Source organism: Hippocampus zosterae, chromosome 21 (assembly GCF_025434085.1).
Source record: "Hippocampus zosterae strain Florida chromosome 21, ASM2543408v3, whole genome shotgun sequence".
NCBI lineage: Eukaryota > Metazoa > Chordata > Actinopteri > Syngnathiformes > Syngnathidae > Hippocampus > Hippocampus zosterae.
Genome location: NC_067471.1, coordinates 2,953,492 through 2,965,839, shown reverse-complemented (window position 1 = coordinate 2,965,839; position 12,348 = coordinate 2,953,492). Strand labels below are relative to the sequence as shown.

Here is a 12,348-nt window from a genome sequence, read left to right as displayed (position 1 = left end):
AACTGCAAATGTTCAAAAGCACAATAACTTGTCGTCTCGACACTCCTGTAAAACAATAAAGTGAGTCACTCTGGCCATTAACAAATTATCATGAAGTAAATTAAGAAGACAAAGCCAAAACAAACCAAATGTGCCAAAGTTTGATGGCGCGTCTCATTTCGTGGGCCAGTACGTTTATGATGAAATTAAAAACAATGTGGAAAAAACTGTGAAACAATTCATACAATCGTACAAAACATAAAGGGATGTCACTATACAAATACACTTGACTAAAGATATATATTCGAGATTATCAATGAGGCTACATAAATGCTCGGTGATGATCAAACTGTTCCAGAAGTCTTGACTCACTCGGGTCTGTATAATGATGTGATGTAACAGATCTGTGCGCAATGACACACAGCAAGTCAGAAGCTGTAACTGAATGGTATGGCGCAATTCTGATCGCTCGCACTTCCCCATTTTGTTATATTTTATCACTTTGCTCGTTTCCCCGGTACAATTATTTTCAATACAAAACACAAAACATAAAAAGAAGCTCTTGTTAGAGTTACTTAGTCCACTTTGACTTAAAGTAGTTCAGTGAAGTAACAGCAGCCCCTCAAAAAAGGTTGATACTGTCTTGTAATAACAGATAGATGCCACAAGAGGGCAGCTAAAAACTACGACTGAGATGCCAAAAGATGGAGCCAAAGCAGCACTTTGGTCTTGCGCACAAAACAGCAAATCAGTGTTTTGTTTTGTTTTTTTTTCAGCGAATAACAGATAAGAGGATCCGAAAATACCTTTTGGGGCATTTGTTAAATGGTACTTTCCTTGTCTGTGTTGTCTTTGTTTTGGGCAATATTGATATTAGCGTGTCCATTCACTCTGTTCTCCTCGAGTCCTTTTTCTTTGGCTTGCTCCCTCAATGCTAACTTCTTCTGCCTTTGGACAAGTTTGCGATACAGGCCTCCCCACATCATGTTCGACAAGAGGTACAGACCAATGATCAACCCCATGAATGTCCACCTGGAATGTATTTGTACAGTTAATTATCAAACACTGCATCCATTTTGATTTGCGTCGAAATGTTACTGTACCTGAACGCGTCGGCATCATAAAGTCGACACGCGCCGCGGCCTCCACACTGCTTGGTACCCCATTTCAAACAGGTCCGGTCAATCAGGGCCCCAAAATATATCGGAGGAGGTATCCCACCTGTAAAATATTCACAGATTTTTTTTAGGGAACAAATTCTCTGTTATTCACTGAAAAAGTAACCTTTTCCCAGTTTTTCTTCTTCGGCCATAGTCTTGTCTAATAGAAACTATAGTGCTTTGGCACTATTTTGTGGTGTTTATAGGCAATTACAAACCTTTATGGGTGAGATTCTGGGATTTTTGGTATCCGGCAGAGCTCAATTAAAATCGCTGGAGAACTGGATTTATTTTTACTTGCTACATTTGAAAATGTGCATCTGTACTTTCTACCCTCTACTTTGTCAAAACAAGACAGGTACTTTTTCCAACTTTCATGGAGGATGACTGAAAAAATGTAAAAAACAGACATATGAAAAGGTATATATGACTGCATGTGATGCTAAGCTAATGGCTATGCTTTCTATACATCTCCCTTATAGAGGATGGGAAAGTCGCTAACATGGCCGTCACGTTGCTATGTTGTTTTTGCCTGTTCGTCTGTTTATTCATGACAAAACTCGCACAAAACAGAAACCCATAACAAGACTTTTGAAAAGGTACTGAACACTATTTCTGTCAATTGAATCCGCCGTCCACTGGTACTCAAAACGAGGTTCTAGTGTCTTAAATACAGACTGCGAGTAGTTTTGCCACCTCTGCCGATGACTCACCCAGAGTTCTTACGATCAGCGTCTGCATTCCTAAAGCCAGAGCCTTCAAGTCTCGCTGTATGGACCTGAGGAGTACGATGTAGCCCGGGGTGCCTCCGCACGCTGATATGAAGGAGCCCACCACGGACAGAGCCATGTAGATTTTGAAGACCCGGTCGCAGTTGCTCTTCCTGGAGCACTGGCCCAGCACCGCTGACGTATTTTGGCTCGGACTGATCATTTCGGTAATACAGGAGCAGTTATGGAACACCTATAGATGCAGGGGAGGGGAAATGAGGTGTAAACTGATGTTGGGTGTTGTCATGGTAACCATTTTTTCCCCCTCCTACCATCTCCTTCCCAGTGCCTGTGGAGGTCTGACACCCAGCCAGACATGGAGAAGCATACGTCATCCCATTGTAAGCGCACACTGGATCCCACTGTTTCATTGAGCAGGAACAGCCGGCGTTGCATTGTGACAACAATGTCTGTGGCTCGTAGGAAATGTCTGGGATTCTGGTCCAACACAGATGTCAGATTTTGGTTTTTTTGGGGTTTTTTGGATGCAGCTGACAGCAGTTTAAAATGTATGTTTGCCATTCATAAATACAGAATAAAGTAATCCCCCTTCTAGCAGGAGTTCAAGATTATAGTTGTTAATTATATTTTGGTTTAGCTTTTAATGACTGTGCATCGGTTGTAATTCCACCATCAACAACTAGGCAGCACACTTAGTTTGAAACAATAAGAATGAAAAAGGAAGTACAGTCAAACCTCGGTTTTCAATCATTATCCATTCCCAAAGGCTGTTCGAAAACCAAAATTGTTTAAAAACCAAAACCACGCTCTTTTTAATTTAAAAATGTTTACTGAACACGCCTGCTCACAATAGAAAGCAATACGAGGAAGCGTCACTTCCGAGTCTACAAGAACAACAACAACAACAGTATTTATAGAGCACTTTCAAACAGCCATCGCTGCATACAAAGTGCTGTACATGGAGCGTTTTAACATATACAATAAACAGTAAGACGAAATGGTAATAAAGGCGGTAGAAAGCACCAAGCAGTAAAATCATGCTGAGTCGAACGCCAAAGAATACAAGTGAGTTTTGAGGAGGGCTTTAAAGATGGGCAGCGAGGAGGCTTGCCGAATGTTCAGTGGGAGGTCATTCCAGAGAGAGGGACTAGCAACAGAAAAGGCTCGATCCCCTCTGAGCCTCAGTTTAGTTCTTGGTACTTCTAACAAAGACTGGTCCACAGACCTGAGGCGCCGGGCAGGTGTGTAGGGGCGGATGAGCTCAGAGAGGTAAGGTGGCGCGAGATTATTTAGAGATTTGAAAACAAAGAGGAGGATCTTGAAAATAACTCTAAAATGAATGGGGAGCCAATGAAGGGGTGCCAGAGTAGGAGTTATATGCTCCCTCTTACGAGTACCAGTCAAGAGGCGAGCAGCGGCATTCTAGACCAGCTGAAGGCGCTTAATGGAGGACTGGCTGACTCCAAAGTACAGGGCATTACAGTAATCGAGCCGGGATGTGACAAAGGCATGGATTACTGTCTCAAAGTGTTCATGTGAGAGGAAAGGTTTTATTTTGGCCAGCTGTCTAAGGTGAAAGAAGCCGGATTTAACAACGGCACCAATTTGCCGATCGAGTTTGAAATCACTGTCCAGTTTAAGGCCCAAGTTTGAGACCGTTGATTTCAAATAAGGAGACAGGGGGCCCAAGTCTACAGGATGGAATGTACAAGGGCCACTGGGACCAAACAATATCACCTCTGTCTTCTTTTCGTTGAATTTCAAGAAATTTTCAAGAAAGAGTCTACCCGAGGAAGCGTCACTTCCTCCTATAAGGAAAGCGAGAGGAGTCAAATGGTGCATTCAAGTGCGCTCAGTTTGTTCGAGAACCGAAATTCGTCATCCGAGGCATAAAAAAACTTGAAATTTCTGGTCGAAAACCGAATTGGACGAGAACCGAGATGTTCGAAAACCAAGGTTTGACTAATATACTTGACTGCAGTTTAGCACAGCTTAGTTTTTGAAAATTATTGAATGTCAATTGTTGTCATCCTGCTTTGTACGCCTACAGAAAGCAACAGCTTTACATAAATTTTATTATGTACATCTTTGGGCATAATTATGGATTTATATTATGTTTGTTCATTTGGATAAAACCAGGATGTTTTTGGGGGGTGAGGGGGAATATACTTTTTCTGACATTTCTATTTGGTGCTTTGTCATGAGGTTTTCCTTGTGTCAACTATGTGTCTTGACTCAATCAAGGTTGGGACCGACTCCGATGCCACGTCTCCGAAATTACTGATGGTACAGTCTGTGCAGTACTGGTCACTCACCCTTGATATGTGACGGTGAGGCCAGCCACTTCTGCACTCTCGCAATGAAGGAAGACCTGCACGGCCAGCAGGCAAAAGGCGCAAAGTGACGCTGTTATTGACACCCTGGCTGCACCAATCACGCCCAGTTTGAAACGCTTCAGAACAAAACCTCCAGTTATGATCCCCAAGGCCACCGCTGGCAAATTGAGTATACCTGCGAAAATGAACGGAGTTTAGTGCTTTAACCCTTTTCATGCACCCTGTCGCCTGATAACATGAAAACCTGTCAACTGAAGTAACCGCTGTACCTCGAAGGGTTAAATATGTACCGTATTTTCACGACTATAAGGCACCATTAAAAGTCTTAAATTTTCTCCAAAATGGACAGGACGCCTTATAATGCGGAGCGTCTAGTGTATGCGCCGAGTTCCAAAGCCTGACTGAGAGCACCTCTGGCCGACATGCTGTTTATACAGAGAAAAGGTGGGCGTGAGTGACGGAAGTCCGCCAATGAGTGAAGGGTGGGCGTGTAAGAGGACGCTAAAGGCACGCCCCTGCAGGTACCAGTCGCGTGAATACATTGTAAAATGGCGACATAAAATACAACCGAACTCAGTTTTGCTTCCATTGCCTTTTTAAAAATGTGCTTTTAGCATGCGTGCATGCATGCCGTATGTTTAAGCTGGCGTATGTTTTACCATGCCTGGCTGCGCCCAATAATACAGTGTGTTTTGTGTATGTGTCAAATACAGAAATAGCACCCCTTACTGAGACTGCGCCCAACAATACGGTGTGGCGAATGGTCGTGAAAATATGGTACATAAAATTTCTCTCCAATGTAACAATGACTCCAAAGAAGCACTGCTACTGAGAAACACAATCACACTTCCCTTCAATAACATCAATGTTCCCATGAGGTTTGCATCCTGAGTACCTATGAGGAAAATGGCCTTGGAAGCTGACTGGCCGTAGATTTGCTCCAAAAACTTGGGCTTGAAGGTGATCATGCCCATGAAGCCGTTGACGGCCACCAAGTAGGTGAGGATCATCAGGGAGTAAATGCTGTTCCTGAAGAGTCTCTTCAGAGATGGAATAAAATCTGAAAACAAGAAAACATCCCATATGCACATGTTTTTGTTTGTTTGCAATATTCCAGTTGATTTCATTGCACCGTACATCCCAAGGCGATTGCGGTCGCTGCATCATTTTGTCCCTAAAGCTGTTAGTGTCAGTTTGGGAGTTATCTAAGTGTGTGGACTGGAGTGTGTGGACTAGACATTATTAGAAGTACCAAGGACTAAACTGAGGCTCAGAGGGGATCAAGCCTTTTCTGTTGCTGGTCCCTCTCTCTGGAATGACCTCCCACTGAACATTCGGCAAGCCTCCTCGCTGCCCATCTTCAAAACCCTCCTCAAAACTCACTTGTATTCTTTGGCATTCGACTCAGCATGACTTAGTTTTGTTCTTGGTTTTACTGTTTGGTGCTTTCTACCGCCTTTATTACCGATTTGTCTTACTGTTTATTGTGCATGTTAAATTGCTCCATGTACAGCACTTTGTATGCAGTGATGGCTGTTTATGCTCTATAAATACTGTTGACTTGACTTGACATGACTTGAACTCTGGTTTAATTTTGAAGGTCATTCAACTTTTGCCCAGATGGCATATTGGCTAGTTACTTCAAGTCCATGAATTCTATCAGTTAATAATTGAACTCCGAATCCCCAAAACATATCTGATTTGCTCTTAAAACTTGGCACATGGGCCGTGTCTTTTGTAAGACCGCATGGTACCTTTCGCCATCTCCTGGAATGTCGCTTCTTTCTCTTCGTGTTCCTGGTCCGGGAGGAAATTATCCTGCTCTGCCTCTGTGGCGAGCTCCAGACTTTTACTTTGATCCTTCTCCTTCCCCTGCTTGGGTAGATACTTGGGTAGGAACCAGAAGGGGATACTGGAGAGCAAGATAATAGTGCCGGTAGCGATGAAACCCAGCCACCAGGCCCCAACCCAGCGGGAGTCCTTGTAATTGATGGTCACGCTATCTAGGAATGGGAAGCGTTTCGAGAAGGCAAAGTTAAGAAAGGCTCACTGGTTTTTGAGCCTCCATGTTGACCATGGTACAATATCTCACACTGATAAGCAGTTATTTCACAGATAACCGAACCCACCAAAATAGTTTAAAAGGGCAACGGGGTGACTGTTACTGCGCACCTAAATTTACGAATCCAACGTCCACGTAGATCTTGGCGAGGAAGGATCCCATCATGTAGCCAAACATGGGGCCCAGGATTCCCACTGTATGGATGCAGGCTGGCATATAAGAATACCTTTATTAGTCTCGCAATGGAGAAATTCCCAATATCAAGGAAAGCACAGACAAAAATATGATGGTTCAATAAATTGAAATCATGATTCCAAATGTGGGTCCGTTACATCAGATCCGATTTGTTCTGTCGACATGCTTTGACTCTGAACACTCACGGTTTAAAGTCTAATACTTGCCATCTTCACAAAAATGTTTTTTTGTGTTTTCTTAAAAGGTCTATAACACTGTGAGACCACGTCTACTAGCATTAAGCTAGCATACTTTGAGGCAAAGTCATTTGCTCATTTTAAACGTACACCTAAGTGATTCTCTTGTTTTGATGTTTAACAGTACCGTAATTTTCGGATTATAGAGCGCACCTGATTATAAACTGCACCCACTACATTTTTAAAGGGAAAAACATTTTGTACATGGCATAAGCCGCACCAGTCTATAAGCCGCAGGTGCCCATATTGTGTAACACGACATATTTACATAGAAAGACGGTACACAGGCGGCCGTGAGAAAAATCTTTATATCGCCTGTGAGAAAAATCTTTATAGAAGTCACTTCATTAAATAAGCCGCAGAGTTGAAAGTGTGTGACAAAAGCCGCGGCTTATAGTCCGGAAATTACGGTACTATTGAATTGACTGCCACCACACGGCGCGCAGATCTTTGCTGTAACTCCAGTGTCAAGCAAAAAAGATCATGATAAACGCTGATAGTAAAGTCCAGGAAGAAGAGCAACTCATCACAAACCCAAGTAGAAAGGAGTGTTCTCTTCTTTGGAAAAGTCATCCAGGTAAGAAACTCCCAGAGGCATGATGGGCGTCTCACCGATCCCTCGCAGCATGTTTCCCAGGAACACATAAATCCACATAGATGAACCAGCAGCTTTCTCACAATCTAAGGGTGTTGAGCATGATTCAGAATGGGAAGTAATTGTCGATGATTATAATGTGATAATAGTTTGCTCTCTGACGTACCTGCTCGGGCTGTTAAATCGGGTATGTCGTCCACATCGGTCAAACTGTGATTGGACGAACATGGCAGAATGCTCTCTGTGCTATTGATAGCAGAACTGGGAGTCATACTCGTCTCATATTTGTACCTAGAAGAACAGACAACTCAGTTGTGTCTTTGACGTACGAGACTCACAAAAAAGTCAAAGATGATGGGTTTGCAAGTGAAATTTTACGATTTTACTTGTAACGCATTCTAACCGATGCAAGTTTACAGTGATCCCTCAGTTATCGCGGTGAATGGGGACCGTGACTGGGCTGTGATAAGTGAAAAACCGTGAAGGAGGAATTTTGTACATGTGTATGTAGGTACCAGTTTAAAATATTTAAACAGTGATTATACTTTACATATATCAAACAACAACTACAGCAGTACACATATTTACTGAAATGTTTAATTATAAAACCATATATAGTAATTAACATTCATCAGCATTGCCTTTGAGAGAGGCGAAGAGACTTGTGATGGTGGCATAGAAGGCAACTCTCCAGGTGTAGCCACCGTTAGCCTCAAGCTAGCTCCTGGTCAACTCTCCCTGCGCAGCCAATGTGTTTATGATTACACAATTAAGCAGTATTGATGAGGAGGAGGCGAAGAGAAACGGGCTGCTGCTTTCAGTGAAGCCCAATCTCTCTCTCTCTCTCTCTCCCTCTCTCCCTGAAGCATGATATTTAGCCAGCTAGCTCTCTCTCTCTCTCTCTCTCTCTCTCTCTCTCTGAAGCATGCTATTTAGCCAGATAGCTCTCTCGCTCTCTTTCTCTCTCTCTGAAGTGTGACATTTAGCCAGCAAACTATCTCTCTCTCTCTGAAGTTTGATATTTAGCCAGCTAGCTCTCTCTTTGTCTCGTATGATATTTAGCCTGGTATCCCTTTCGCCCTCTCTCTGTCTGTCTCACCTCTCTGAAGTGTGATACTTAGCTAATCATCTCTCTCTCTCTCTCTCCACTCGTGCTGTGTCATTGGTCGACATCATGCTGGAAACCAATCATGCCTACAGGCATGTACAAAACCTGTGAGTCATTCGCCATTTTTGTTTTCTGAATAGAGTACTCTGGGGGAAAAAAACTGCGATGTACTGAAGCCGCGATGAATGAAGCGCAATATAGTGGGGAATCACTGTACTTGTTTTGACCGTCTCTTCATTTCATTGGTTCGTCTATTCATTTCACCCGGAAGCCCACTATACCTTAACCTTTTGTGAATAGTGTCATTCTTCAGTTGTAATGTTTTTTTGTTTTTTTTTATTTTTTTCAGGAGTGACGATCGTGTAAGAAGGTGAGTACTGACGGGCCCTGCAGAAAGTGAGGGAGGCTAATGAGGTAGGAGCCAACTGCCATGACTAAGCAGCCGATCGCAATCAGTCTGGGACGATGGAGTTTAGCCCCAAAGTAGCTCACGAAGGCTATCACCAACAAGTTCCCTTCAAAAGAAGAAGCAATCTTATGAGGGAAATGTCTTTGTTTTTTCATTAAAAAAAAAAGAAATCCCTGGACTAACCCATTTCAAAGCTGCCATCTATGACCCCAATGAGAGAGCTGGGAATGTCGAAGCGCCTCTCAATCTGGGTGATGGAGCTCTTCATGTATGCGCCACCAAAAGCTTTGGCGAAGTACACAAACGCCATCGCGGCCAGAAAGAGCTGCAATGAAGGAAAGGGGGGGGTGGGGGGGGGGAGGGACACAGATATCGTACAAAAACTCAGAAAAGTTTTAAGACATTCAGCTTTTGGGTGAGATATCAGGATGGACCTAAAATGCTCGAGAACATTTACAGGTGAAGTTAATTTTACTTTTTCTGTACTTTTGAATGCACATGTCCAACTTTTCAAGGAGTTCAATGGCAAAATTCAGTAAAAGGTGTTTTGGACATCCAATCCAATGCCTTTCTGTAACTCCTCCCATTTCTGCTTCAACATGCTGATTCTTCTTGACTCGAAGAACATCCTGTTTTAAAGCCTCACCAGTGAGATACTGTTGGCCTCACCAATGGTTAGGTGTCCGCTTAGTCTCGTGATGAAGATGACTGTTTAAATCAGGTGTGTCAGACATACGGCCCGCGGGCCGGAACCGACCCCAAGGAGGTTCAATCAGGCCCCCAGGATAATTTAAAAGTGAAAAAAGACACAAAAGACACGGAATTAATATTTTCAATAAGGTGCAGTTCATGGAGTATCCGCTTGGGTACACACTGTTTTGATCAGAGAAGAAGACAACAGCAGTCTCAGTCTGTCACTGAGACAGACCCAACACAGCAGATCAAGGACACGAGAATTCTTTACACATTTAATAGCACTCTCCTTAGTTTGTAAGATGTAGGCAGGGATTAAATTTAGATTTTATATGTACGTATGAATGGTTTAAAAATTCCTTTCTTTCGAAATCTCATTTAATCTTAAAATGCATTACTATAATTTTCAATACCAATTACTTATTAAAGTTTTGTGCATTTCAACAGTCAGTGGGATCAGTTGCACTGCCAATATGTGAATGACAAAAGTCAATTGCACATTTGTCTAAGGAAATCTAAGGTGCTTCATGAAAGGTTTTGTAAAAGATATGTTCATTAAATCTCAACATTTTCCTAATGTTCTTGTGCTTCTTTAGACCAAAACAAAGGAAAGACATGTTATTTTAATGATCTGTAGCAGAGTATAATTTTAATGGTCCGGCCCGCTTGACATACCGTCGTATGTGGCCCACAATGCAAAATGAGTTTGACACCCCTGGTTTAAATAAAACTTGAAGCAAGACATTCATTGGCTATTTTGTGGAATCGTGCTGCGAATTTTGCCACAATGCTGCTTGCTACAGAACAGCAAAAATTCAAACGTACTGAAACATGTAACAGCCCTAAAAGGTCTTGAGCATTTTAGGTTCATCCTGAAATCTTAACTGAAAATCTAATTTATTCTGAATAGTGTATACAGAATATACCATATAAGAAAAGGATGCCCACTGGCATATGTTTTCGGTGACCGAGCATTTAAAATTAAAAAGAATTTCATTAATTTCAATAAATAAATAAATAAATAAAGGACAAAAAGCAACATTTAGGTCGAAACCTGAAAAACAGTGGTATACCTCCATATTGAATTTTTGTGGGTTGAAGGTAATCCAGTACTAATTACAGTATTTTCAGGTACAAAAATCCAGTGAAATTAAAATAAAAAAAACAACACGATTTCATGAAAAATTTTGCAATTATGCAAACAGTGTTTTCATGTTGTTTGAAGTTATTATTAAATCCAGGATTTAACATCAAATATAGCATTTAAAAATTATGTTACAACATTTTTTATGTAACCATTTGTTTGTTTGTTCCAACTCAGGTTTACATAACACAATTCAATCCAACTACCCGCGGGCCGATAACCCTCGAGGATAACAGATATGAATTTCCTGATTATGGTTGTGATTATGATTATGGTCTTTCATGTGTTGCCCAATTATGGGAGAGGATCAGGTTCAAGAAGCAGTTTGATTTTTTTGTTCGTTTTTTTCCCCCAACAAGTTTGCAACACGAGACTTTGCATCATGAAGCAATCCTGCAAACCTTTAGTGTGTTTGTTTGTGTTATTTCGGCAAGCTTGTTTGCACTGACCTTGAGCTTGGAGCAGCAAGAATCACGCGGCGGCTTGTTGGACTCTACGCTCATGATGCTGCTGTGTTTTCAAGCAATCTGTGTGAAAACATTTTTCCTTTCACGATAAACAAAACAACAACCAAAAATATCATGCACCTACTGTCAACCACAACTCGCCATCTGTCAAGAGAAAACACGACCAAGTCCTGTTTTCTCGCAACAAGATGAACTATGATTTTAGATGAGTAATCTTTTTATTTATTTTTTTGTTCGGCTGGTCAAAGGTGGGAAAAAAAATCTTACCTGAGAAGCAGCAGTGGTCCTAAAAGGGATGGAAGTGATGTGAACAAATCGCCTGCAGGCTTGTTGTACCTGGCAGGACTTTGTGCTGGAGGTCGAGTCTTATCACAAACAAACTATAACATCACCTGTAATCAGTAACCTAACCACTCATGTATGCATGTCAATCATGTTGATAAAAGGCCCCTCCGATGCGCTGTCTCACACACACAAATACACACACAGAGGGGAAAAAAACGTGACGGCTCTACCTGGTTAAGGTCCAGCCCAGGAAAACTCGGGGCAAACAACACACCGGGCAACCACAGTTGCACATCCTCCCCCCACCCGTGAACCTCACTCACGAGTACGCAGCACAACAAACAGCAGCAGCGTGAAGCGGGCCCGAGTTTATTCAAAAAGCCCATGTGTGTCTTTTACTTGACTGTTTTTCCAAACTCAAATGCCTTCCTGTCGTGGAGAAGCGCAGCTTTTGTATGGCAGGGTGTTCCCCCAACCCCCCTGCCTGCGCCAGATCAAAGTCTTCCTGCCCTATTGATAGCCATTGTCTTTCTTTTACTTAATCCAATCATGCTTACAAACAGGTTAGTATCATATCTTCATTGGAGAGATTATTTTAATGAATTGATGAAAAGTAACGATGGTATTTAAACTTTTAAGTGTAAGGGATATATATTAAAAAAAAAAAATCCTCATCTCACCCCTCGGGTGGTGTCCGTCCCTCATTCAGCTCGGGTCCTCTACCAGAGGCCAGGAAGCTTGAGGGTTCTGCGCAGTATCCTTGCTGTTCCCAGCACTGCACATTTCTGGACTGAGATGTCCGATGTTGTTCCCGGGATCTGTTGCAACCACTCATCTAGTTTGGGGGTCACTGCCCCAAGTGCTCCGACCACCACAGGCACGACTGTCACCTTTATCTTCCAGGCTCTCTCCAGCTCCTCTCTGAGCCCTTGGTATTTCTCGAGTTTC

The 12,348-nt window shown here is 42.4% G+C and overlaps 1 protein-coding gene across 2 annotated transcripts; it reads right to left on the bottom strand.

Annotated features, from left to right (window-relative positions):
* Positions 1–71: 71 nt before the first annotated feature.
* On the bottom strand, positions 72–11,997 carry LOC127593736 (solute carrier organic anion transporter family member 1C1-like). 2 transcript variants are annotated; one of them, XM_052055358.1, is made up of 15 exons: positions 11,631–11,997; positions 11,383–11,495; positions 11,098–11,175; positions 8,995–9,136; positions 8,785–8,917; positions 7,461–7,585; positions 7,234–7,380; positions 6,379–6,477; positions 5,961–6,209; positions 5,102–5,266; positions 4,186–4,381; positions 2,182–2,347; positions 1,853–2,102; positions 1,083–1,200; positions 72–1,011 (listed from the first exon to the last, which is right to left on the bottom strand). In XM_052055358.1, exons 3-15 carry the CDS (start codon positions 11,149–11,151, stop codon positions 801–803), a joined length of 2,055 nt encoding a protein of 684 aa, XP_051911318.1. In that variant the 5' UTR covers positions 11,152–11,175; positions 11,383–11,495; positions 11,631–11,997; the 3' UTR covers positions 72–800. The 2 variants fall into 2 exon arrangements, with proteins under 2 accessions (XP_051911318.1, XP_051911317.1); XM_052055357.1 differs by having other exon boundaries at positions 11,383–11,997.
* Between the last annotated feature and the right edge of the window lie 351 nt (positions 11,998–12,348).